This window comes from Lampris incognitus, chromosome 20 (assembly GCF_029633865.1).
Source record: "Lampris incognitus isolate fLamInc1 chromosome 20, fLamInc1.hap2, whole genome shotgun sequence".
Lineage (NCBI taxonomy): Eukaryota > Metazoa > Chordata > Actinopteri > Lampriformes > Lampridae > Lampris > Lampris incognitus.
Window position 1 is genome coordinate 20,706,034 of NC_079230.1, and position 25,403 is coordinate 20,731,436.

Here is a 25,403-nt window from a genome sequence, read left to right on the forward strand (position 1 = left end):
ATCAATTTACACCAAAATGTGTAACATCCCCAATGCACATGGACAGATTGGAGGCCTGTGGAGGGCAGGGAAGGTCTCTCATCATGCACATGAGAACATAGCAGGTTTTGCAAGGCAACCATGTTAGGGGAGTCAGTGGGAGAAGGGCTGCAGGGGGGGAAAATAAAGGGGAGCACAACATAAAAAGAGGTATATAACCGAATGTTAAAATAATGTCAAGACTGCGTTTGGTTACAAAGACGTCAACGCAGAGGACTATTACAAGACAGCGTTCCTGAGACAGAACAAAATTAAATTGCCATAGGACAGATTCGAGGGAGTGCAACATCGTCATGGGAGAGAAGGTCAAGAAAAAGGACATCAACAACAATTACAAAAAAAAAATCATCAGAACTGAAATACAAAAAGCATTGCATAAAACAAGATATTGTAGACAACTGAAAGGCTCAGACAGGGAAGAGAGGGAATACCTAGCAGGGTATTGTGGAGTTTCTGGCGGATCATAATTACAGGATTTAAGTCAGTGTTACTGCTTACAAAACTTCACATGGATACTTGAGGTACTCGAAAGCGTAATACTGTCTCGGGGAATTATTTGAAGGGCACTTGTTCCTGTTCCCAGCGGCATGGATGAGATTGTTTGGTGATACTAACGAGGAATGATGGAACATGTTATAGAGAGAATTTCAAAAAAATAATTCTGGTCAAAGCTACTTTTCTGGTGTGCTCCACATTTCATAACTACAATGACCAATGACATGCATTTGTATGATGGGTAACGCTTTACATTAAGTGCTTGTAGTAAGAGTTAGTAGGAGTAGTAGTTTTTTATTTTTATTTTGAGATACTTCATTAATCCCCGTGGGGGAAATTACACTCTGCATTGAACCCATCCTAGCTGTGTAGCTAGCAGCAGTGGGCAGCCGCCGTGCAGCACCCGGGGACCAACTCTAGTTCGTCTTGCCATGCCTCGATCAAGGGCACAGACAGTAGTATTAACCCTAACATGCGTGTCTTTTTTTGATAATAATAATCATTTAATATTTTTTTGCTAATTTTTATAATATAAATGTAATAATAATAATTAATTGATAAATTTAATAATATAAATTTGATATTTTTTTTCTTTTCCTTTTCTCCCAATTTAGTGGCCAATCGATCCCTATTTTAATTCAAACACCCACCCTCGTACTGCATTAGTTCGCCAACTGCATCTCTCCGGCCGGCAGTCTCGAAGGAGACGCCTCCCCACTTTCGTGACAAGGCGACTCCAGGCCGAACCACTGCTTTTTCCGACACACACAGAGACGCATTCACGTAACGAACACAAGCCGACTCCGCCCCCCCTCCCGAAGACAGCATTGCCAATTATTGCTGCTTCATCGAGTCCGGCCATAGTCGGATCTGACGAGACCGGGGCACGAACCCCGGTCCCCAGTGGGCAACTGCATCGACACAAAGCCGATGCTTAGACCGCTACACCACCGCAGACCCCAAATTTGATATTTTTTGATAATAATTTTAATTTAATAATCATTTTTTTATAATAATATTTTTGATGTTTATAAGCATTTTATAAGGACTTATAAATGCCTTATTACACTTATTAAATGCTCTTAATGTAAAGCATTACCGTATGATGTGATGATGTGTCCTAAAAACAGTGTAACACCAGCTGTGCGTGCTTCTGAATACAACATAGCATCGGGCTTGCTGAAGGCTACCACCATTTCATGCAGCACATTGAGCTGAGCAGATTGTACCTCCCTGGAGAGGAAATCTAGGGGAACTGCTTGCATTATTTAATACAACTTTTTCTCTCGCATAATATTTAATTAATATTCAGTTTGAGAGCACTCCCCACAGACATAATGTTATCCTGCTCATTTGAATATCATTACATTTGTCAAGTCTTGTGGATAATACGGCATATATAGCACATCATTCTTTCATGACTGTGTGGGTTGAAACATCCTTGTCAGAGGAAGCGCATAATCTCTTGTGAGGGTAAATTTGCAGCCCAGTCCTTGATTTCGGTGCCGATTAAAGGGGCGGACTTTGTTTTTAACATGATTTTCCTCCGAGAAGCTTAATTGGGGATCGGAGACATTTCAAGCCAAGTGTTCATAAGACGACTGTGCAGAGGGATTCGGATAAAGCCTTCTGAAGTGGCCAGGCCTCAGCGCGGAAAAGCAGGTTTTGATGCCTTTAGCCTACAGTGACAGAGAACACTCCTCTTGCTCTACCAATGTTTATCACTTTGTTGACACGTTGGTCCGAGTAACCAAGCAGGAACACTGACAAAGGAAGAAGGGATGGGGCAAGGGTTGGGGGAAGGGGATAGCTAGCTCACGCATAAACAGGTGACCATGCAAATAGCGCCTCCCAACAATGCAAATATCTTCCCTCCCACCAAGCCTTAAGGATGCAAAAGTCCGCTTAAACATGCACCACTTTTTTTGGACAGTCAAGCATTCTGGCAAAAAGACCGTGGGGCATTCTCGATGGAGACATGAACAACAATACTTGTCTGTACCGACAACGTAAATGATATCAATATAGATTGAAAAAATAAATAAATTGGACAAAAAAAAAAAGAAAAAGCTCAGGGAGTGCATCTACGTTCATCTCATTTGAATCCTTTCAGAGTGCCATGTTTTTTTGTGGTGAGGAATATGAACGTTTGTTATTTCTGCTTTGTGACATGGTGAAAAAGTAAAAACAGACCAACCTTCTCGAAGCTCTGAGGGATGTAGGGGTTTTGATGCAGAACAAAATGAAACGAGGAAAGGAGAAAAAACAAGGGAAACACAGAGAGAGTAAAAAGGCCATGTTCAAGGTGTTCAAATGCTACTTGAAAACAATCTGAAGGACGTTCTGCTCAAAAGTGCTGGGAGCCCAACATCTCCCAAGCACCATTTGCTTTTCACAAGCCTGGCATAACAGGGTTAAAACAGTTTTAATCATAGAGAATATTTATTGTTTGACAATTAATTCCGTTACAGTCATGTGGTTAGCTAACCATCATTTAAGCTCTATTTTATGCAATCAGTAATTATTTCATTGCAAGATACTAATTTATTATTTTGAATGTAATGTTTTTTGCATGCACCAGATATTATTTTGTTGTTTAATTTTTGTTTATAACTATAAATGCTAACCATAAGACTGAACAGCATTACAAATCAAAGCTTCAAATTTTGTGTCACAAAATATTCTACATAGGCATTTATTGGTATACATTTGAATGAAAGCAACGTGGTATTAAAGAGTAAGAAAAACAGCATTATATAAATCCTTCATGGTGGTATAGCTGCTGGTAAAAATATAGGATGATAACAGCATTTATTGCAATAAGCCTGACAAGTTGACTTTTACCGTATGTACATAGCAAAGACACACCGAAGTAGCGAAAGATCATATCAAGTTTAATAATAAAGACTGTCACTGAAAGTAAACCACTACTGTTATTCTGCCTGCAAGAACAACTCCATTATATGTATAGATATAGATAAATGTAGATAGATAGATAGATAAATATAGATATATATGTAATGTACTGTCTCATAAAGGATTTACTTGACTAACTGGAATATATATATATATATTATACATTGAAACTTTTTATTTCCTGGAACTAGCCAACAGAAAGTATATAAAAGTTTAATTAAAATAGGTTGTACATACTCTAATTAGCATGATAAGTATATTCTAGGTTGGAGCGGAAGTTAAACCAATTTGAACATTCTTTAAAGATTATTTGGACTGAAGGAGCCTTAATGTGTAATTTTCAATGTTGCTCACAAGGAGAAAAATAAAAGAGGAAATAAATGAAATATCGGAGAGGAATTGCTCATTGCTGGGGAGAAAAAAACAAAACAATAGGACCTGTGGAGGGGGACTATCTACCCTTTTCACTGCCAACGGTCAGAATTGGTGGCCAGTTAGTAGGTAAACACAGCAAGCAGTCAAGTCATCGGAGTCAGAGTCGGGATAATCAAAATAAATGTACAGAAAACACACAGCGGAGTACATAGGTTCATATCAGTGCAGGTAAGTTAGGTGCCAAAAAAACATACTTACAATTGCCTCATGAGATACGGCCACGCAAGACCTTTTCCTTGACATCATGACCACATCTCACCAGTTATAGTACATCATTTACAGTAATCAATTATTTTGAAAGCTCTGCACATCTTTTTTTTCCACTTTATGAAACGTGGGCCGGTATTTGTGATCATTGCTTCCTACCTCTGACATATAGATTGGCCGGGGCAGAGTAGCGGGTTCCATCATTGTTGGTCGCCACACATTCATACTTCCCCTGGTCAGATTCCTCGCTGTGCTCAATCTGGAGGGCGCCTGGTTGGGAATGACAAACGGGCAACGGGAACAGCTGGTTAAAACTCTCCTATTCCTATCAGGTTTCCAAAGCAGAAACAAAAAAGGAACGGTCCTGCTTCGCCTTTAACGGGGCCAACATCAATCCATGGATTTCTAGCCTTTGCTTTGCCCACTTCAAGCCTCAGCAGTTGGACCGTTTAAAGAAAGTTGCATGACAAATGTTTGAACAACTCTCACCAACTGAGTGAATTCAACATTGCTAATTCCATTGTATAACTGAGTTTTTTTTTTTTGCCTCATATCAAGTGCTTATATGTATGACTTCCTGTAACTGTAAACGGCACATTTGGAAAAGCTCTACCATTAAAGCCCCCCGACCATCATTACCATAGCCTTATATGTGAAGAGTTAAATGGCCATCATTCCTGTTTAAAGGTCTATGGTAATAATATAAGGGGAAATTAGCAAAAACGTCATTCGCAAAAAAAACTTGTTCACTTTTGCCTGTTATATATTTGCCTGGCTGATGACCTCAGAAGAGGGGAGAAAAATTCCTGAATATATATTACAAGGCACTCATCTTAAAGCCAATGTAAAAAAATATATATAAATATATACATATATTGATATAATTTAACTTTTGAGGAATAGGGGCAAGCCCTGTGTTATACAACATGTCACTGGACTGGTCAATATGGGGATGAGTGATACTGCTTCAGGGAAGCATGGATCAAACAAAAGAGGTTTACAATATAAGAAAGCAGCATAACAAGGGAAGACAATTGGAAAAAAAGAAATTTAGGTATGAATTTTAGCATATTCAATCACAGTATAATTTTCATCTAATAGAATAATTTGCGGACTTCATCTTGGTGAAGTTACTTTAAAAAAAAGTGCAGCACATACAAAAAAAAAGTAGAAAAATGCTGCTCACATATGTGGAAAAATATTAAATAAAGTATCATATAATGTAGAACCAATATGTAACCCTCTGTAACAAAAGTTTTTGACATGCAAATCTTCCCAAATAGCAAGAAATGTATGTCGGCACAACTTACAACCTTCTGACAACCCTTAGCTGAAAAATAAAATGTAATTGTATTAGAAGACAAAATTCAAAATATTGGCCTGAGCCGACAAGAAGGCAACCAACCACTGCTTTAGCTTGTCAAAGCTACAAAAGACACCCATAAAAATCCACCAATGGGATCAGCAGTGTGGTGTCATGTGACCCGAGGAAAAATGGCTGTATGCATCAACAACTCTCCAACTCCGTCACACGGCAAAAATCAGCCAATCAGGTCCTCGCCAGACTCTACTGTAAGCCTTCCCCCAAACCCTGAAGAAAAAAAAAAAGTCAAAAAGTAAAATTGTCTCCAAACCCAAGAAAAGTAAGAAAAAATAGGTGAAAGAGAAAAAAAGCACCGTAGAAACTTTATCAAAAAAGTAGTTGTTTGGGCTTTTTTGTAGAAGGTACAGGAGAGGAAAGCAAATAGAAGAAATTAAAAAAAAAATAGTTTGCAAAGTTAGAAAGAATTCTTTGGGAGAAAAAAGCAGAGGAAAGGCAATGTTGTCTTCAGCATGCCTGCGTGATTCCACAGCATCTGCATATTTTTAGTGCTGAACAAGAACAGCTAAGGGGGAAAAATGCTTGGTTGTTTTAGTTGGACAAAAAGAGGGACAAATGATTCGCTATGGCTAGAAAGAAAACAAAATGAACGGAAAAATAGTTTTAAAAAAATAATTGTCATTGGATATGCTTATTTGAGCCAGGGCAAGCATATCACAACTGAGTTAAAGAGGCTCTTGAAACAAGAACACAAAATAAATAAAGCATGGACATAAAAATGGAATACAAATTTGGTCAACGAAACAGGACAAATAAGAAGGAAGGTCTATATGAACGAAATGGGATTTGGAAATCGGCAAACGGGACAAAAATGGAGGCGATTCAGGTGAATGGATGGGCGGACAGCAAGAATGAATTTGTTTTATTTTCATTCTGTGAACGTCAGTTCAGCACTCTTACCTCTTATTGGTGTACCACCTGGGTGGATAATATGAATGCAAATAAGATTAGAAAGAAGAAGCATTAGTACGAGAAGATAGAGGCTGGGGGCTTTGGAAGAAGAATCAAATTAGATTTAACAGGGCACGTAAATAAAGTTACTAGAGGAAAGAGAAAGGAGAGAGAGAAAGAGCGGGAAAATGTTTTCTGTATGCTATTGGCAAAAAAAGACAGGATTCATCATAGGAAAATCATAGGTCAGATAGAAGAACTTGTACATTGATGTGCCACAGGGGAGGTGCCATTTAGAGAGTGGCAATGGCTTCTGAGGATCAGCTATTGCGGGGGAAAGACTCTCAAGACTTTGCCTATGAGAGGGAGAGGAGAACTTTTTTTTTCTTTCTTTTAGTCAGAGACCTGAGACCCTTTAGCTTGACCTGAGCTATGCGAAGCTGGTGACCTCTCCAAAACTCTCAAAAAAAATGTTCATACCTACGGTGCAGGTGTTAAAGGATTGAGTAAGTGAGTATGCGGGTAAGTGAGTGAGTATCAAACACGTGAGAACAAATCAAAAAAGTTTCTACAACCCAGGTCAAGATATGACAAATACTCTGCTGAGGTTTGGTCATAATGTCCGTTATAAAAAGAGTACCACTGTGGCTGGTATCGGTAGAACACTGTGGGTGAAGTGTGTGTGTGTGTGTGTGTGTGTGTGTGTGTGTGTGTGTGTGTGTGTGTGAGAGTGAGTGTGTGTGTGTGTGCCCCTAGCAGCAAAACCCTGTGACCATATACTAACTGTTAGTAAAATGCATGCCATGCATTTTAATAGTTGTTGGAAACATGGAAATTAGTGGGGGGTGATGTGTGCTTCAGAACTAAGCACTTACCAAAGGATTCTGTAGATTTAAAAATACGGAGAGAAGAAAGACAGTATAAGAATATGATTATATTCCTTAAGTTTAGTTAACAAGGTTTGGTTAATGCTTCATCAACTCTACATGTGTCAATGTCGCACATTAAAAAAAAAATTAAAAAAATAAAGGGTCAATTCTACACAGCTCTGTTGAAAACAAGGCAAAAAAAGGTAAGGTTAACAAGACGGTTTAACAAAGGACAACTGTGAGATCTGGGAAGACAGGTGGTCAAACACAGAAGACTTGAAGGTTTTAGTAGTCGTTGTGCAAACATTAGCAGCTTGCTTCTAGCTGGCACCCGAGGCCGCGGGGTACCATTACTGTAACGCTATCGAAACAAAAAAGTAATAATCTACTGCTAAAGAGATATCGATATCACACTCATAGTAATAAGGGAATGGGGATATTTAGGTATGTCGCAGGCAAATGAAAGTGAAAGCTGTGACCTACACAGAGAAGCAGGGGTAAGAGTCAAAGACTTAAGGGTCAGAGAAGAGCTTTATGGAGGTTTACACACTACTGTGGCTAGTTAGACTCTGGGATATTTTCATAATGGAAAAAAAAAGTTGTTATAAATAGCAAAAACCAAGTTAAGGATCCCTCTTTTGAAAATAAATTATGAAACAATGCACAAAGAACAAATATTATATTATATTATCGCTCTATTCAAGCTTGTTTATCCACTGTTCTATTAGCACTTCTTATTCTGCACGTTTTCCTTTCTAACCAACTGATGGTAAGTCACGTGTGCTTTCTTGCAAATTCTGAATGAAGCTGAATGTTGAATATTAATAAAGAAAAAAAAAAAGAAAGACGGCAGAAATGAAGAGAATGGATCCAAAAAAGAATCACTGCACCGTGGCAGCGGGAAAGAAATTAACATCAAACCATAACAAGAAAAGAAAAGAAAAGAAGTAAAAAAACTCATTGTTAAGTCACAGCAGTGAGCAATGAGGAAGTCGGGACGAAGCCAGGACAAACACATAGAGAGGGACAAACCCGACAGCCCGTGATAACACTGGAAGACAAGGGGGGGGGGCAGACGTATAGACGACACACCAAGACTACATACATGTATAGAGAGTGGACGAGAGGAGGGAGAAGGAACAATGTCATTACCTACAAAATCAAAGCCAACAGGAAGTTAAGGCAGGACAGGAAGAAGAGGATGAGAGAACCGGGGGTGGGGGGACTACATGGGGAGGAGACACAAAGGAGACTCCTGGTTTTTGTAACTCCTGCGGAGGCGGAGAAACCCTACCTGATCTGAGCTGCTTAATGCGTCCGATGTTGCTGGTGGTGTTGACTGGGAGGAAATCCTTGAACCAGGAAATGTCTGGGTCGGGGTTGCCGCTGGCGGCACAGAGCATAGTGGCGGTGCGTGTTCGCTCCACCACTTTCAACTGGGGGCCCATGTCTATAGTGGGGAAACCAGGGGGCAGCTGATCCTCTGCAAATAAAAGGAAAACACCACAGCAGAGGTCAAATCGAGTAGCTCCTCCTCGAATCCACGTTTGTCGAGCAGATGAGGAATCAGGAACACTTTATTTGTCATTTCATACATGGGACAGAGCTTTTTCGAAGGGCCATTGCCTATGGGAGATAACATACAGGTACATAGAGGTGTGTGCAGGAAGGCAATGGCACCAAAGGAGAGGAATCAGAGGAAAATAGGCCTCTGCTTTCGTTAGTTTCCCTTTTTTTAACCCCCCGCCCCCCTCCCCGCTTTTTCTCCCTAATTGCACTTGGCCAATTACCCCACTCCTCTGAGCCACCCTGGCCGCTGCTCCACCCCCTCTGTCAATCTGGCGAGGGCTGCAGACTACCACATGCCTCCTCCGATACATGTGGAGTCGCCAGCTGCTTCTTTTCACCTGACAGTGAGGAGTTTCGCCAGGGGGATGTAATGCATGAGAGGAGCACACTATTCCCCCCAGTTCCCTCTCCCACCTGAACAGGCACCCCGACTGACCAGAGGAGGCGCTAGTGCGGCGACCAGGACACACACCCACATCCGGCTTCATGCCTGCAGACACAGACAGTTGTGTCTGTAGGGACGCCCGACCAAGCCAGAGGTAGTGCAGGGATTCGAACCGGCAATCCCCGTGTTGGTAGGCAACGGAATAGACCACCACACTACCTGGATGCCCCTCGTTAGTTTCTTTATAGCTTGTAAGCCTTGGCATAATTTTTTTTCTGTCTGGTAACATGACACTACGATGTATCTGATGTGTACAATATAATTCAACAAATGGTGAAGATATTGCCAAGAAGATGAAAGAGAAAGTGAAAATGGGCACAGAGCAACCATCGGTCAAAAACTCCTAAAACACAATATGGGAAAATAAACAAGAATTTGAGCAATACAATTCTGGCTCGTTATCTCTCCAAAATGCCTGACAGAAAAAAAAAAAGAAACAGTGATGAGTTATGAATGAAAAGCAGGCCATTTCCATGCACGTGTTTTGTCAAGTAAGACTTGCAGCCACTGCTGCTTTGATCTTCTCTGATGATGGCGGTGATGGTGATGATGATGGCGTGCCGGCTTGCCACATTGCATAAGCTGCCGTGTTGCTGCCCGCGTGCGGGTTTCCCTACTGAACAAGGGTGGACTCCCCCTCGCTGCTTGTAAAGATGTGAGACAAGATAACTGCCATAGCTCACTGTTTCCACCATTTTCTTTCAGCACAACAAAGAAAATCAAAGGCGTATATAGCTGCCTTGGCTGGCGCTCAAGGCTCTTAACGGGAATTTCTGATCCTTTCAGTGGGTGTTGTGTGGAAAATTTCAAAACCGACATGAACCCCGTATATGAATCGTCTGGCTCTCCATGATGTTAGCTTAGTGCTAATCTACAGAAGAAGAAAAAAAAAACCTTCTCAATCTGAATCCTAATGAGGTTTTTGCACACCTTTTAAGGATGGTCCTTCTCCCTGTTGTGATATGGGTAATTAGTGTCTTCATTGCAAATGTAAAAAGGCACCTTTCTGAAGTTGCCTCCCTCGGTAAGCTTTCATGGTAACACATCACTCTAGAAACAGCTTCCAGTAGCCAGCGCGCAGACCAAACAATAATCGTGGCCACCTTCCAACAGTGCTTTTGGGTGTCTGGCAGGACAGGATATGTCCGTGGGTGAATCTCTTTCAGAATTCGTTCACATTGCAAATGAATGACTTCAGTTTGAACTGCAAAAGAAGTTTCCTTTGTAAGTTAGCGTCCCGGCCTGAACTGGAGATTGGACAGTGACGGCAAAGTGGGTTTGGGTGCGTTTTTCAGAAAAGCTTATAATTATTCAACGGCATGCTACTTCTGCAATCTTTCCATATTCACTTAAACAAATTCTTTTTTTTGGGGGGGTTCCCCCTTTTTCTCCCCAATTGTACCTCACTCATCCGAGCCATCCTGGTCGCTGCTCCAACCCCTCTGCTGATCCTACCACACGCCTCCTCCAATACATGTGGAGTTGCCAGCCACTTCTTTTCACCTGACAGTGAGGAGTTTCACCAAGGGGACATAGCGCGTGGGAGGATCACTCTATTCCTGTGGGGAATAGAACAGGCACCCCACCGACCAGAGGAGGCGCTAGTGAAGCAAGCAGGACACATACCCACATCTGGCTTCCCACCCACAGACACGGCCAATTGTGTTTGTAGGGACGCCCGACCAAGCCAAAGGCAATACGGGGATTTGAACCAGTGATCCCCGTGTTGGTAGGCTACGCTACCTGGACATCCTCATTTAAACAAATTCTAATCCTGAATAAAGGCATATATTCAAGTGCTTGCTTTCTTGTCAGTTCTGTGACGCTAGTTATTCAAAACCCCTTGGCCCATCCATCTGCTTACTGGAGGGTGGGGATGTGGGGGGGGGGGGCAACGAGACTAGACTAGCCATTTAAGTTCTAGCACAAAATTAAAATTGTTTAGATTATGTCGAGTGGTTTTTTTTTTAAAACAAATTATAAATGTTTCACCTTAGCATATACTACACGGCTGGACTCACTGACCAAAAATCAACAAATTTCTGCAAAAAAAAAAAAAACAGTTTTTTTTTATTTTGTCATTACCGAGCCAAAATATTTAGTCGCATTTTGACGATATTAAAGAATGGGCTTAAAGTATATGCTGTATGAGTCTATTCTACATGATAGTTACTTTTTTCTTTTTTTTTTGGGTTGACCTTTCAAAATCCAATGGAGAGAGACACTTGAATAGAGGTTTATTTTTTTCTCTTTTTATTTAAATCTAGATGTACTTGGTTATGCCAAACTGGCTGAACGATACTTCAGGGGGCAGTTTCTGATCGAGTTGGGAGAGATATGGATGATAGCTTGTATGTCTCTCTCACAAAAGCACCATTGTGGAGCACTGTTAAGCAATAGCTTGCAAAGGTGTCCACTCAAATGGGGGAGAGTGAAGAACGAGAAGAGAAATTAATTGTGCAAGGTAACTCCCTCCGAGGCTCCCTTCGGCCTGTTCAAGGTCGAACAGACAATTAGTCAAGTCTACAGCGAGTCAGAAGTACACCTGATCAAACACTATAGCCAGGAGCAAGTCTGGGAGCACTGGCACATGTTGAAAATAATAATTGGACATAGTAATCTATGTGGTCCAAAAAAGCAATAGCCAAGAAAAAAACAAATAAACAATAAACCAAAGTACTCAGGGATCATATTTTAGCTGCCTTTTATGAAGTCAAAATCACTTATTTCTCAGTATATGACATCCCTAATAGTTTTGCCCTGACAAACAACTGACTGAAAGTACAGCGTTCTGTAAACATATTGTCTTTTTAGCTAATATCTATTAACCAAAAAATGATTCATAAATTATATTGAGAATGAGTTCCAGTGTTGGCAGCCGATGTGGCTTGGGGTAGTGCGTTTAAAATGAATGGTCTGGTAACAGGACAACTTTTCTGAAAGGAAAGTTGCTACTGGCTGCTCTGAGAGTTGCTAGATGACATCAGCAGTTAATTTGCATATTAACTGCATATACTAAATCACATAACATGGGAGAGAATGGGTAACAGTCATGAACGAGAAAAAAATGGACACAGTAAAGATGAACTACTGACATATTTATAAGATCCATATTCAACCAGAGGCTGCAGGGATGCTGGAGCCTATCCTAGCAGTCATTGGGCCGCAGGCGGCGAGACACCCTGGACAGGCTGCCAGGCAGGCATAAGCGGTTTGGATAATGGATGGATGGATGGATATTCAAACAGGTAATTATAGGAGCGAGACAAAATTGACACCATAATTATGAACAAATAAACTAGCCACATTTAGGTAAGACAAGACAAGTTTGTAGATAATTAATATAACAATTAACACACTATAACTATGACATACTGAGTCAGTATTTTTTTCCCTTTTTTTCTTAACAAGACTAGATAGACAGTTTGGACAAAGTAAGAGAAGCAAGACTGAGATGGTCTGGACGTGTGGAGGAGAGATGCTGGGTATATTGGGAGAAGGATGATGAATATGAAGCTGCCAGGGAAGAGGAAAAGAGGAAGGCCAAAGAGGAGGTTTATGGATGTGGTGAGGGAGGACATGCAGGTGGCTGGTGTGACAGAGGAAGATGCAGAGGACAGGAAGAGATAGAAACAGATGATCTGCTGTGGTGACCCCTATCGGGAGCAGCCAAAAGTAGTAGTAGTAGTAGTAGTTTTAACGAGACTAGATAAAAACCTAGTTTATGACTGGACCGTGTATGGTCAATGATCAAAATTGTGGCCAAAATGTGAAGGTGTGGTTCTTTCCTCCAAAAGGGGGCTGGGCCTTGGTGCTTGATGATGCAATACCGGTCTGGTCTATAGGGAATCTCCCACTCCTGTGTTTATCGGCGACGTCGTTGGTCGGCCGAGAAATCATGTAACATCAGTGACGTTGTTGGTCACCTGATCCATTGGCCCAATCATGTAACTTGTTCTCTCAGTCACTTTAACATGGTGACATAACAGATATTTGGGGTTGTAGGGCTGTCCCTGCTGGCCTGTCCAGCCAAAAAAATGTTTTGCCATATGACAATGTTACATCTTTGTGAATGGACACTCAGCAGTGTTAATCACTAACTATAAACACAGGCTGGACGGCGGTCGTTTTAGTGAGATTTTGAACATGTGACTGGATAACGAGTCCTCTCAGCGGACTCAACTCTCAGTGGTATGGGTTGTAGTGGTGGTGGTGGGGAGGGGGGGGCGTGTAAAATGGGATATACTACTTGCTTCTACATCACTCTTGTGGCTAAATGGTAACAACACTAACGTTCTCCCAAAGACTGAAAAAAGTCGCTGGGCGCTTTTGAGGATTTAAGTTGCCAAGGGAGTCCGAAAAGTTAATAAATCTCCTGGCAAAGTTACCAAGTGGGCAACAGAGTCCGATACAAAAAAGGTTTTCAGCCTTAGTGTACATTTTGCCCAGCCCAGATATGCAATATTCACCCCTTTTTGTGCACTCGGACTCCTTTGGTTTGGTCACAAAGTCGTGACATCAGCTATGCTGTAACTTCAAACCTTTGTACACAACTCAAGGGGGTGGTACGAATAAGCATCACAACTACACCTAGTTTCACCCTCTTGAGGTCCTTCTACCACTTGGTGACTTTCATTTACTTCCTAAAGTGAATTACCAATGAGATAATAAATACAGGGAGGAAATTGAACACATTCACCCACTTCGGCTGTGATTAACAACTGTGCACAACGTAGCTGCGGCAGTATTTTCCTCACAGGGCCAAGAGACTAACATAAAATCAAATTAATCGCTATTTAATTTGCACTGTGGGCATTATTGCTGTACATTTTTTGGGAAGTTAGGTTATTGACAAAGTGTTAAAAGAGGAGAATGAAATAATCAATCAAATGGAGTCGAGCTGCAAGAATATGTTGTTGTTTTTTTCTCTCTCTTTGTGCAATGTTTGCAGTTCCGCTAACAGTAAAGGGCTTGTTTTTACACAGATAAATTTTCAGCACAGAACTAATTCATTTCCTTTCTAGGAACTCACCCAGACTGGACTGGAAATTGGAAAGTTTGGTGAACATGTGGTGCATCATGCATTTTAACTGAGTGTTTCTGTGACAGAAAGAGAATGCACTGTATGCTGTACACACCTGTATTGAAAATTCATGGCTTTGCATCTCTGTACAATGCATGAAAGTCAAAGCTGAAAGGCAAAATTAAAAAAAAAATTGAGGTTTAGGTTAGACCCCCCCCCCACATACTTATTCCACCTCGCTGAGAACTGCAATCTCAAGGACAGTCTAAGACAAGGGCAGTTTCTGCTTTCCAGACCCATACTGTATATTCAACAATGGATCTACACACTAAATGAGATGGAAGGGAGAAAAATGCTGAAGTCACCTTCTGCAGAAGTGCTGAGCACTGGTGCTTGATATAAAAGGACTCCCAATGACAATTTGCACACATTAACCACTGCCAGGCTATCAGGTCCTGTGAGGATGTGGTGCCAAGTATGGGAGGATTATAAAAGGACATTGGCTCAAATAGTACCTTGGTGAGCAGATTTTTACTTAAGAAATAGGACCACTGGACTATGAGCTCAACGCATTAGTAAATTATCTCTATTGATCACTCATAAAAAAAACATATATATATATATATATATATATATATATATATATATATGGCCAAAACTGCTTTTATCATGCACGATCAATGACCATTTCAGTGTCTTAAAAGTGACTTAGATGAACACCTCATCCTAGATATAACAGCTACGTATATGTAACTATATCAATACATATCACCTCTGCTAACCTATAAGTACACTGAAAAACCAAGCCCGGCCAAAGCACTCTTTAGCTCAATATTGTAATTGCAAGTGACAAACACAAGTGATATTCTCCTAGGGAGGACACTAATTAAATCAGCCTAATTGAGTCTCAGAAGACGGAGGTAGCATCCAAATGTGATTAGTTACTGTTTACCCAACCAACTTAGCCCTGTTTCTGTGTCGGCTGGACACGGGCAGGTGTGTGTTACGTGTGTCGTTGTGTGTCTGGGTGAGTGTTTACAGGACGTCACAGGGCTAATGCAGTTATCTCTGCAGGGAGTGTTTCATTAGCATGGTGCAGCGACCAAACCTCAAAACCCCAGGCCAGAATGTCAGACCGAGTCTGAAATCTGCTTCAATAATATACAACTGAACAGCACGGCGGACCCACAAAAGCAGATTTAAAGCTTTCTTGAGCAAGTAAAGACGGTGAGAAGTATAAAGAAACATAACAAAATCATAATAAAATTGCATAAAACTTGAGTCTTTCACAAACCCAAGCACACTCTACACTAACAGAAACAAGACGACAGAAGACATTAGAAACATACAAATCAGTAAAACCAGGGGTGTCCGGCTGTCTATTCCATTGCCTACCAACACGGGGATCGCCAGTTCGAATCCTCGTGTTGGCTCCGGCTTGGTCGGGCGTCCCTACAGACACAATTGGCCCTGTCTGCGGGTGGGAAGTCAGATGTGGGTATGTGTCGGGGCGCCTGTTTGGGAGGGAGGGAGGGGGAACTGCCATATCATTCAAAGCAAATATTCAAAAAAGCATTTGCACATCGTTTCCCTGTTTTTTTTTCTGCCATTTTTTGCAATTTTCTTGGCCTTCATTTCGCTTTTCTCGTTTATCGACATAATCTATTTTTTTTTGCATTGGTTTATACATTATTTTGCAAAGAATATTCATCATCATGGCTGTGATGATTGTACCCAACATGATGTGCCGGTAAGAGTAGGCGAAAAAAAAAGTCTTATTCTCACAAAGAGGCATTGCCAGAAAATACTGAGTTAACCCGGTGGACAATACCTTTGATTTGGCGAGGCCTTTGTGCTTTTTTTCAACCATTCAAATCATATTTTCATCCAAAATTGCCCAATACGTACAAAGGGATTTGAGAAGGGGGGAGGAAATAAGCCTTTCTAGAAATTGACTTTTCAACCGAGGGCATGAAAACATAAACCTTTCCAGTCACATTCCGGTTTGTGTTTCGTGCCTGTCGCACAAGGATTGGATTCGGTCCGACCCTTTTCTTCTCAGGCGGAACAAGGCTTTTCACCCCTGTGGTCGAGGTTATTCTTCAGGGAAAATCCCCGTGGGCCATAATAAGATATATTTGTGGGATGTATTTGAGCGGATACAATCTCTTCAAAAGAGCCTGTCACAGGTCAGTTGCTGTGGCACCATACTGGAGAAAAGCGCATGCCAAGACTTATTGTTGTTTGGGAATCCCGACTCGACTAAAGATGCCGGATTATCGCAGAGCTGGAATTTTTGGATTGTGAACGTGTCCCAAAATATGGCACCCATACATCTTCTATTCTTTTGGCACCGCCCTTAAAATTGTTTTTACATTAAGCTCATTTTAAGGATCAATCTGCAGTCCCCTCCCAGAGGGGACTGAAAAGAGGTCCAGCCAGTAGAAAAATGGGGGCATCAAATATTACCCACGGACTGTGACAGCCTGTAGTACTTTTTTTTCTGCTGCTTCAACCAAAGCCCCCTTTTATTACCGCCACACCACAATACCATAACATGTGATTTGTGGTTGAGGGACATTGATTAAAGCTCTGTCCACGCTCTGAGAAACAAAAGACGAGGGACAGAGCAGCAGATAGGAGAATTTAACAGGGCTTGGGTGTTAATCATGTTAGCTATGCATCACTATTCCTCGTAAGGACAATCACTGGACTCGTCTTGCTGACTTGACTTGCTGATGGGTGCATTAACTGATCTAGTTTAAATCTGTGAACTTTGGACTACGGTGGCCTGGGAGTTGAGGCTTGCCACGAGGACAGATGGTCAGAGTGTAGTGACTTGAGTTGGAGGGGGATACACCTTGAGAAATCATATCAATACAGGATATATCGTTTGACCATTTCGATCAGTTTTGTAAGTAAGGATAATCCACTCCAAGGTGTGCGTTAAAGGATTTAAACGTGCGATGTGGAGGCAAAGACCCACCCCACGCGAAGCACAAATGATGCTAAAATCCCATAATGCACACCTTGCAGTGGATTATCCCATTCATACCATGATCATTTACCGAAGAATTAAAATAAAAGCATTCCCTTAATTTTTGTTTTTGACTCAGAATTAAAAGATCATGAGGGAGAAGTTAGCCGCTAAGCTAACGCTTTGGTCGTTTACTGGGAATGTTGCTGATGCAGTGTGTTGCTATGGTTACATAACAACTTTTATGGCCAGCTTATATATTCAGAACAGCAATTTAACTTGAGCCAAACTACGTGTGCACTGTACGGTTTTAACGCACACCCTCCAGCCAATCAGAAGCGAGTATTCTCCGTGATCACGGTATAAACTGACTGTTAACACTGGCCACAACTCCCTGAAAGAAGGCAGGAAACTGCGACCAAGCCGTCACAGTGCAGAAAACACCCGTTTCAGTGGCTAAAACCTGGTTAATGCATCCACTCTAAACAGACCTCAATCCTCATCAACACTGTGCTCTGTTTTGCTCCTTTTCAACTGATGGATTCAATTATTTTTTATTTAGCATAGAAGAGAGCGCTGTTAATTATGCTTTTGTTTTCACACAAACAAAATCACTCAACCAAATGTAAGAGCTGGCGATTAACAAAGGTAGGCCACAGCTCCACATTGGACCAGTTCTGCAACATCTGTTCTTTTTTACTCGCTCTCTCTCTCTCTCTTGCTCTCACGTTCTTTATATTTTCAGCTGCTCCATGATTGTTTTTCTTGTTCTGCTTATAATGTGCTCTTTGCAACGGTGAAAATAAGGGGCTCTTTTTGCACCTAGCGCATCATGTTTTGGCAGGCCCACATCTTGCTTTATCAACTGTTGGCAGCTTGAGTCAAATATCCCAAACTGAGACTGTGACGGCTGCCTTTCCTTTTGTCCATTATCCATGACTCTATCCTTTGCAAAAGTTAAGAACCCCTCCCCCCCCATCAAGTTTTTGAACCTGAGATGGGATATATTGCTATTTTCCTTCCCTATCCTTTTTCATTTGCTTTTATAAACAATTAATGGTATTTCCATTGTGTTGCTTCCCTCATAATTACAGTATTTATCCCTTATTTGCCTGTAAGGGAATTCAAAGGCCACTTTTTCATCTCTCATGACTTTGTATTTATAATTAATAATAATTCTGAGCCATTAATATCTTAACAAAGACTTTTGAGAGGCTTATCTTCAGTCGTTCAGTTTGCAACTGTTCAACTGAACAGGTGCAGCAGGCTTTAAATAATAATAATAATAATAATAATAATCACCATAGCGGTGGGGAGTGATGAGAGTAACAGAATATAAAACCTGCTTAATGACCTCAAACTGCTGACAACTTAGTTTCGCGGATATGTCCCGTTGCTGCGTCCATAGTGCTGTGATGGTGGAGGCAGAGAACCTTGTCACACAAATGAGCCATTTAGCACATCACCGGTGATAACAGGTGTGCTGACTCTTGATGTAAGCCAGAATCGTGTGTGTGTGTGTGTGTGTGTGTGCGTACGTGTGCAAGAGAGCGATTAAGCCTCTGCACAGCTCTCAAACATAAATGTTTATTGACTGACTGGAGATGCTTCGCTGGTTGTGACCATTGACTTGTCTCTGCCAATAGTGCCTGCATGGCGCGAGCAACCAACACTTCATTTAGGACAAACTGAGTCATATACCAAGACCAGACTGAAAAGCAAGGGGTATTTAAATGGAAAAACCATTGATTTTCAACCTTATCTCTTGTCTATCTGTGACAGGGATGGCGCATGAAAAACAGCTGCAGTTGTTTCCGATTGTTTCTGCATCTCTGGAGCGGCAGTGACACCGAGTTTTTTTTTTTTTTTTTTTTTAAGGCCACCAAGTGACGTACTGTGAATTCGGTTGGCGGCTGGAAAAAAACTACACACAGCCTAGCAGGGTTTCTAATACCCTAATCTACTCTAAACACACTGTTCAGAAAATACATCCTCATTCTCTGGGCTAAGGTACGTTTCCGCTGGTGGAAATGATGTCCCCCAACGCTAGCGCAGAGGATTTTTATGGACGATGATACTGGGGCTCGCGTGCAACAATGCATTCTGGTATGTGTAGGTGCTCTGGGAAAGACCACGATCAGGGGAACACCAAATTCTCCATCAACACAGTACGCAATGAGGACATTATTACTTCAGTTGACAACATTACTCATCAGTACTGGTTGCACATGCACAAAACCATCAGTGAAATTTCCCTTTGAGAGGAAAATGTTGCACACATGCCAATCAAGCAGTTACTCTCTCTCTCTCTCTCTCTCTCTTTTCCCATGGAATTCCTTATCAGATTAGAGACGTCTTAGTGCTGCCTTGGGTAGAATATTTAAAATTCTTTGGACGTGAGCGAGAGAGTGATGACCTTTGACATGAAGGGTGTTGAATATCTTTCACCGGCTGGCAGGTGTAGCCACCTATTAAGAGATAAACGAGCCAATGAAGCGCAAAGGACATAAAGGTTAGCGCAGAAAATGTGCACCGCTTCCGTAAAATGAGAACAAAAAAACCCGTCTAACAGTGTCTCCATGCAACCCTTATAACCTCGAGAAAAACCCTGCACGTCAATTTATCTCGCCGACACATCTCAGTGCTGCTCGGCAAATATTTTGTGCGGCCCAAATAAGATTATGCTTCCTTGCAACTTACATCCAGGCAGTTTCCCTGGTACAAACTTAACAAATAGGCTTCTGACTGCACTGGATGGATATTGCTTCACTAATCTCATAATGGAAGACAGAATCCTTGCAATTGCCTCCTAATGAACTACACAACAGTGGGAGGAAATTCCACAAATTCATCATCCGAGCTTGTATTTGAGTCTTTGCAGCCTGTCAAGCATTGCTTCCAACTTTAAAGGGATCACAACTGAGGAATTTGACTGTTTTCTTTTCTTTTCCTCCTGCAGGAAACTAACTTTAGCAGATTAAATGTGAATAAGAAGTCCTTTTGTTCAAAACGTCTCAGATGAACTCTGATTTGAAAGAATGCACGAGACTACACATTTACAGAAGTGCACATGCAAGATGTGCATGTGAGAACTAATCCTACATAATCTTGCAAAGGAGTGAATTCAACTTCGGCATAAACTTTAAGACCCATTTATCTCTACTGGTCGTACAAATGTATATTTGAACGTGTGTCAAGGTCGACAAGGACAATGGGCCTCTTTCACTAATATGTGTGTGGAAATGTTCCTTCCTTGCGCTAAAAATAAGCGCACACGCAAATTTACTGTCGGTTTCGTGACGTGTGCACAGGCCAGTTTCGTTCTTGCCACCGTACGTATTTTAGTGAATCAGCATCGATCAAAACTGACTGGTGTGTTCCCGCTATCTGCAATTTGCATACTGCCACGCCCCCATTCTATTCATTCATTCATTATCCAAACCGCTTATCCTTACCCAGCGTCGCAGGGATGCTGAAAGGTTGATGCTAGATCCAACGGGGTGTAGGCACAGAAATAGACGTGATTGGTTGTTGATTAGGGTTAGGGTTAAGGTTTAAACTCTTTTTGAATTTCCATTGTTAGCAAGCATTAACGTTAGCTATCATTACAGTACGATCTGGCAATGTTAAGGTCAGTTGGAAGCTAGCTAGCTAAATGTTTCAGTGCCATCGTTTGTTTCAAGTCAGTGCACTTCGAGGTTCCGCGCTGTCTATTGGCCGACGCAACAGCCAATCACGGCTACTTCCGTGCCTACACCCCGTTGGCTCTAGCATCAACCATGCTGAAGCCTATCCCAAAAGTCATTGGGCGGCAGGCGGGGACACACCCTGTACAGGCTGCCAGCCCATCACAGGGCCCCATACACACACACACACACACACACACCTGGGGACAATTTAGTATGGCCAATTCACCTGACCTACATGACTTTGGACTGAGAGGAAACCAGAGCACCCGTAGGAAACCCACGCAGACACAGGGAGAACATGCAAACTCCACACAGAGGACGCCAGGACCCTCTTGCTGTGACCCCTTTCTATATATAATGAAATATGTTTGCCTAGAGGTGTATCATGGAGAAAGCAGTGAAGTTGTTGGAAGAAGAGAGACATATGGCCCTTAAAGACAAAAAGAAAAAGAATTTCACCAGTGAAAAAATTGAAACCATCATGTCAGAGGTAGAAGCCAGAAAAGTACACTTTTCTTTAGTGTTTCCTCTGCAGTGACAATGGTAAAAAAAATAAAATAAGAAAAAAAATAAAAAATGAGGCTTGGGCTGTAATAACCGAGGCAGTAAATGTCATGTCCCCCTGAGATGCGGACTGTGACTCAGGTGAAAAAGAAATGGTTTGATATTAAAGTTGATGCTAAAAAAAAGGTTAACAGAGCAGAAGAAATAGGAGGAAACAGGTGGAGGACAAGGACCACCTGATCTGTCAGCCCAAGATGAAAGATTCACCGCAATTATTGAACAAACATCTACAAGTGAGATCCTTCCAAGAAATGAGGGTGAAAGCGATAACCTCTAGCAAGGACCCAGACGTCATTTATTCTATAATTTTAAGATGATATTTTGAATTGCCCGTGTTTTTATTCTTTTTTTCTTTTTTCTAATAAATGAGCACAAAATGCAATTGGAATGACATTTTTAAATTTTTATTCATATGAAAATATCAATGCAAACAACATTTCTAATTTGGATCATAGGCCTAGGTGATGCAGGGGTGGAGAATGACGATCCGTCAGCGCCTCACTCCAAGTTGACAGCCACACAAGTTGACCTCCCAAACTAGCACACCCCAGGAATCTCATTGGCATGCCCGCGTCCAGCGAGGCTGCCCAAAACCAGCTGGTTCTGCTGGATGCTGTGAAGGAGATAGCGACAGGCCACAAATACATTAATGAAACAATTATTCGATGTCTTCAGTGATAAATAAGTGCATGTTTTGAAGTCCTGTGTGTTTCATTTGCTTCAGTAAAATTAAGACATGCTCCGGATACAGTGTGGTAGCTAACATAGCTGCATTAGTGCTTTCATTTTCGGAACATGTTTACATGTCTAGCATTGAAAAGCCAGTTATTCTCATAACAGTATTATTCAGTTTGATTAGGCATTTTAACTTACCGTCAATAGAGATGCTGGATTCGTGGAGAGCCTGGGGTGCAGCCACATTTGTGTGTGCCTACCTGGGGTTCTGTTCTAGGGGGTAAAGGAATGCCGCAAGCCACTGCAATTTCGTGATGGACACAGCATGGCAGAATGATTCTGCACACTTTCTCAGGGGAATACAGAAGCTTGCCCCCCGGCTGTGTCCGAAAACATCCAACCGCCCTTGAGCAGCTCAAAGGAGCGCTCTATTACAGCGGGCATGGATGTGGTTGTAGCGCACCTCTTGAGGGGTTACAGGATTGGCAAATGGTGTCATCAGCCATGTTTTTCGGCCATATCCCCTGTCACCTAAACAAGATAAACTATTTTAGCAGAAACGGAATAAATAGTTTAAATGTAATAGCCTACATAAAAGATGCTCACCAACAAACCGTCGGCTCCTCACAGGTGCTGCCTCCAAATGTGCTCCCACCACGCTGTTGCGTAAAACGAATGAGTTGCAGGTATCTCCTGGCCAGCGGGCCACAGCGTTGAACATGTGGCCGTCAGCATCACAGATTACCTGCACTTGGACTGAATGGTAGTTTTTTTCCATTCATAAATTGGATGGCGACGGTAGATGCTGCTTTGATGCGCAGGTGGATGCAGCCTATTGCTCCAACAGTGGCTGGCATGCAGCCCTTTTGATAGGCTACCAAGTAGTCCGTTGCTACATATGTGCAAACTGGTGGCACTAGAAATTGGTGGGAGTAGCCAATCATTATTGGCCTAGTCAATAAAAAAAATTAAAACCGAAACTGTTCCATTTCAATATGGAAACTCTCACATACTCCGACTGGGGACACTCAGTTTTTATAGTTGAATATTTTAATTATGACAATATTTGATGAGGATGAAAAGGTGTCAATTTGATGGGTTATTATATAAATGTTGGCTAGTGCATTAGGAAAGTAACAGTTTTAAATATTTTAGTCTCTTAATGTCTTTTTTTATGAATGCGGTTCTATATGATATGCATTTAGTTAAAAGGTGTGTGTTTACGCTTTCTAACACAGAGGGTCCTTCATCACTTGTGCGTACACACTGTCTGAGGTAGCTCTAAATCTGTTCACAGAGTAAGAAAAAATTCAGGCACGAAAATATTGAAGAATATCGGACGGTTTACGCACAGATTTGTGTGTATGTATCGTTTGTGAATGAGGCCCATTGTTCAAAATGTGAAACTCAAGACGAAGACCGTACACTGGCTACTGGACGTGAAGTAAACCTGCCCTCCATTCAGGACTTGCACACCTCCAGAGTCAAGAAACGGGCAGGCAACATCACTGCAGACCCATCATGCCCTGGTCACAACCCATTCCATATATTCTCTGATATATTCTCTGCACCGCTGCACCTTATCACCTCTTATTCCCCCTGTATACGTCAATCCTTGTGTATATATCTGAAGATTGTTGTGTTATAGTGTTGTTATTCTAGTATGTTACGTGCACTGAGAGAGCCACAAAACCGGGGTCAAATTCCATGTATGTGCAAACCTACATGGCCCATAAATATGATTCTGATTCTGGTAAATGACAATATGTACTGGTCAAAGTGTGCCAAGAACAGCAACGGTGGACAGCTATGAAGACTTAACTGTGTTACATTCAAGTGACTACTAATTCAAGAGCAGTACACGCAATTTCAGATTTCAAGGACGGATGTTTTTACGGATATGCTCCTGCACATCAAATGGGTGTGGTGGAATCCACAGCCTTCAAACAAACTAGAAAAAAAAAGCATCTTAAGGTAAAAAGCAGAAAATTGAGTTGGAGACTTTAACTTCATTTAACTCATCAGTTTACTCTGCCTGGATGGTGCACAGCCATGAATATTCCTCTTAATGTGCCACAGCTGACTCAATATAATGTAATGCCCTGCATTTGCTGCTGAAAGAGAAGTTGGCCCCTCACAAAACAGTTAAAGTGAACTACATCTCATCGTCTCAAAGGTATTTTGAAGATTTTGCCCCCCCCCTTTCCCCCCCAATTGTACTTGGCCAACTACCCCACTCTCTTCCCAGCTGTCCCGGTTGCTGCTCCACCCCGTCTGCCAAGCAGGGGGGGGCTGCAGACTACCACATGCCTCCTCCGATACATGTGGTGTCGCCAGCCGCTTCTTTTCACCTGACAGTGAGGTGTTTTGCCAGGGGAACGTAGCGCGTGGGAGGATCACACGATTCCCCCTAGTTCTCCCCCCCCCGAACAGGCGCCCTGACCAACCAGAGGAGGCGCTAGTGCAGCGACCAGGACACATACCCACATCCGGCTTCCCACCTGCAGACATGGCCAATTGTGTCTGTAGGGACGCCTGACCAAGCAGGAGATAGCACGGGGATTCGAACCAGCGAACCCTGTGTTGGTAGGCAACAGAATAGACTGCCACGCCACCTGGATGCCCTGTATTCTGCAGATTTGCTGAAAACTGACTGACTGACATCTTTTATTCAACCTTTGTTGTCTGGTCGGGGCTGTGAAGGAGGGGATTCGCTCAACTGCATGCGGCGCGTTCATTAAAGATTGTAATGTATGCAGGCTCGACATAAACCGGAGTTTACGTACCGCATGCACACAGTGGAGCTGGGGTAGATGATGAGAGAATTGAGGAGAGAGAGCGAGAGAGAGCAAGTGTGTGTGTGTGGGGGGGGGGGTATGATAAGCAATGACATGGAAGAGAGAGGGAGGAAAGGCGAGTAGAAAGCTCTCTTAACCCTGGGTCTCTGGCACTCTGTCTCGGTGAAAAATAGCATCCTCTCCCCCATTTACCCTGTGCTGATTGTTACTTCCATAAATCCCCTTTGAGATTGTATAATTAATTGAATGCTGCTTATTTGCCATTTAAAAATCCCTGGCTAATGCCCGAGATTATGAGAGAACCATTGTTGAGTTAATCAATTAATCATCAGGGCCTTTATTTTTTATAAAAAGAAGAAAAGGAAAGATGGAAGGAAGGAAGAAATAAGACCCTTCATAGATGAATACTCCCAGCTATTCCTCATTCTCA

At 42.0% G+C, this 25,403-nt stretch overlaps 1 protein-coding gene across 1 annotated transcript in view; it reads right to left on the reverse strand.

Annotated features, from left to right (window-relative positions):
- The window catches only part of LOC130130477 (receptor-type tyrosine-protein phosphatase delta), a 118,301-nt gene that overhangs the window by 60,757 nt on the left and 32,141 nt on the right, over window positions 1-25,403 (reverse strand). The window contains exons 4-8 of the mRNA XM_056300186.1: window positions 8,528-8,716; window positions 7,240-7,248; window positions 6,374-6,391; window positions 4,252-4,362; window positions 2,732-2,743 (exon numbers count right to left, since the gene is read on the reverse strand). Of these exons, the coding sequence (XP_056156161.1) occupies window positions 2,732-2,743; window positions 4,252-4,362; window positions 6,374-6,391; window positions 7,240-7,248; window positions 8,528-8,716 (339 nt within the window). The remainder of the gene's footprint in view (window positions 1-2,731; window positions 2,744-4,251; window positions 4,363-6,373; window positions 6,392-7,239; window positions 7,249-8,527; window positions 8,717-25,403) is intronic.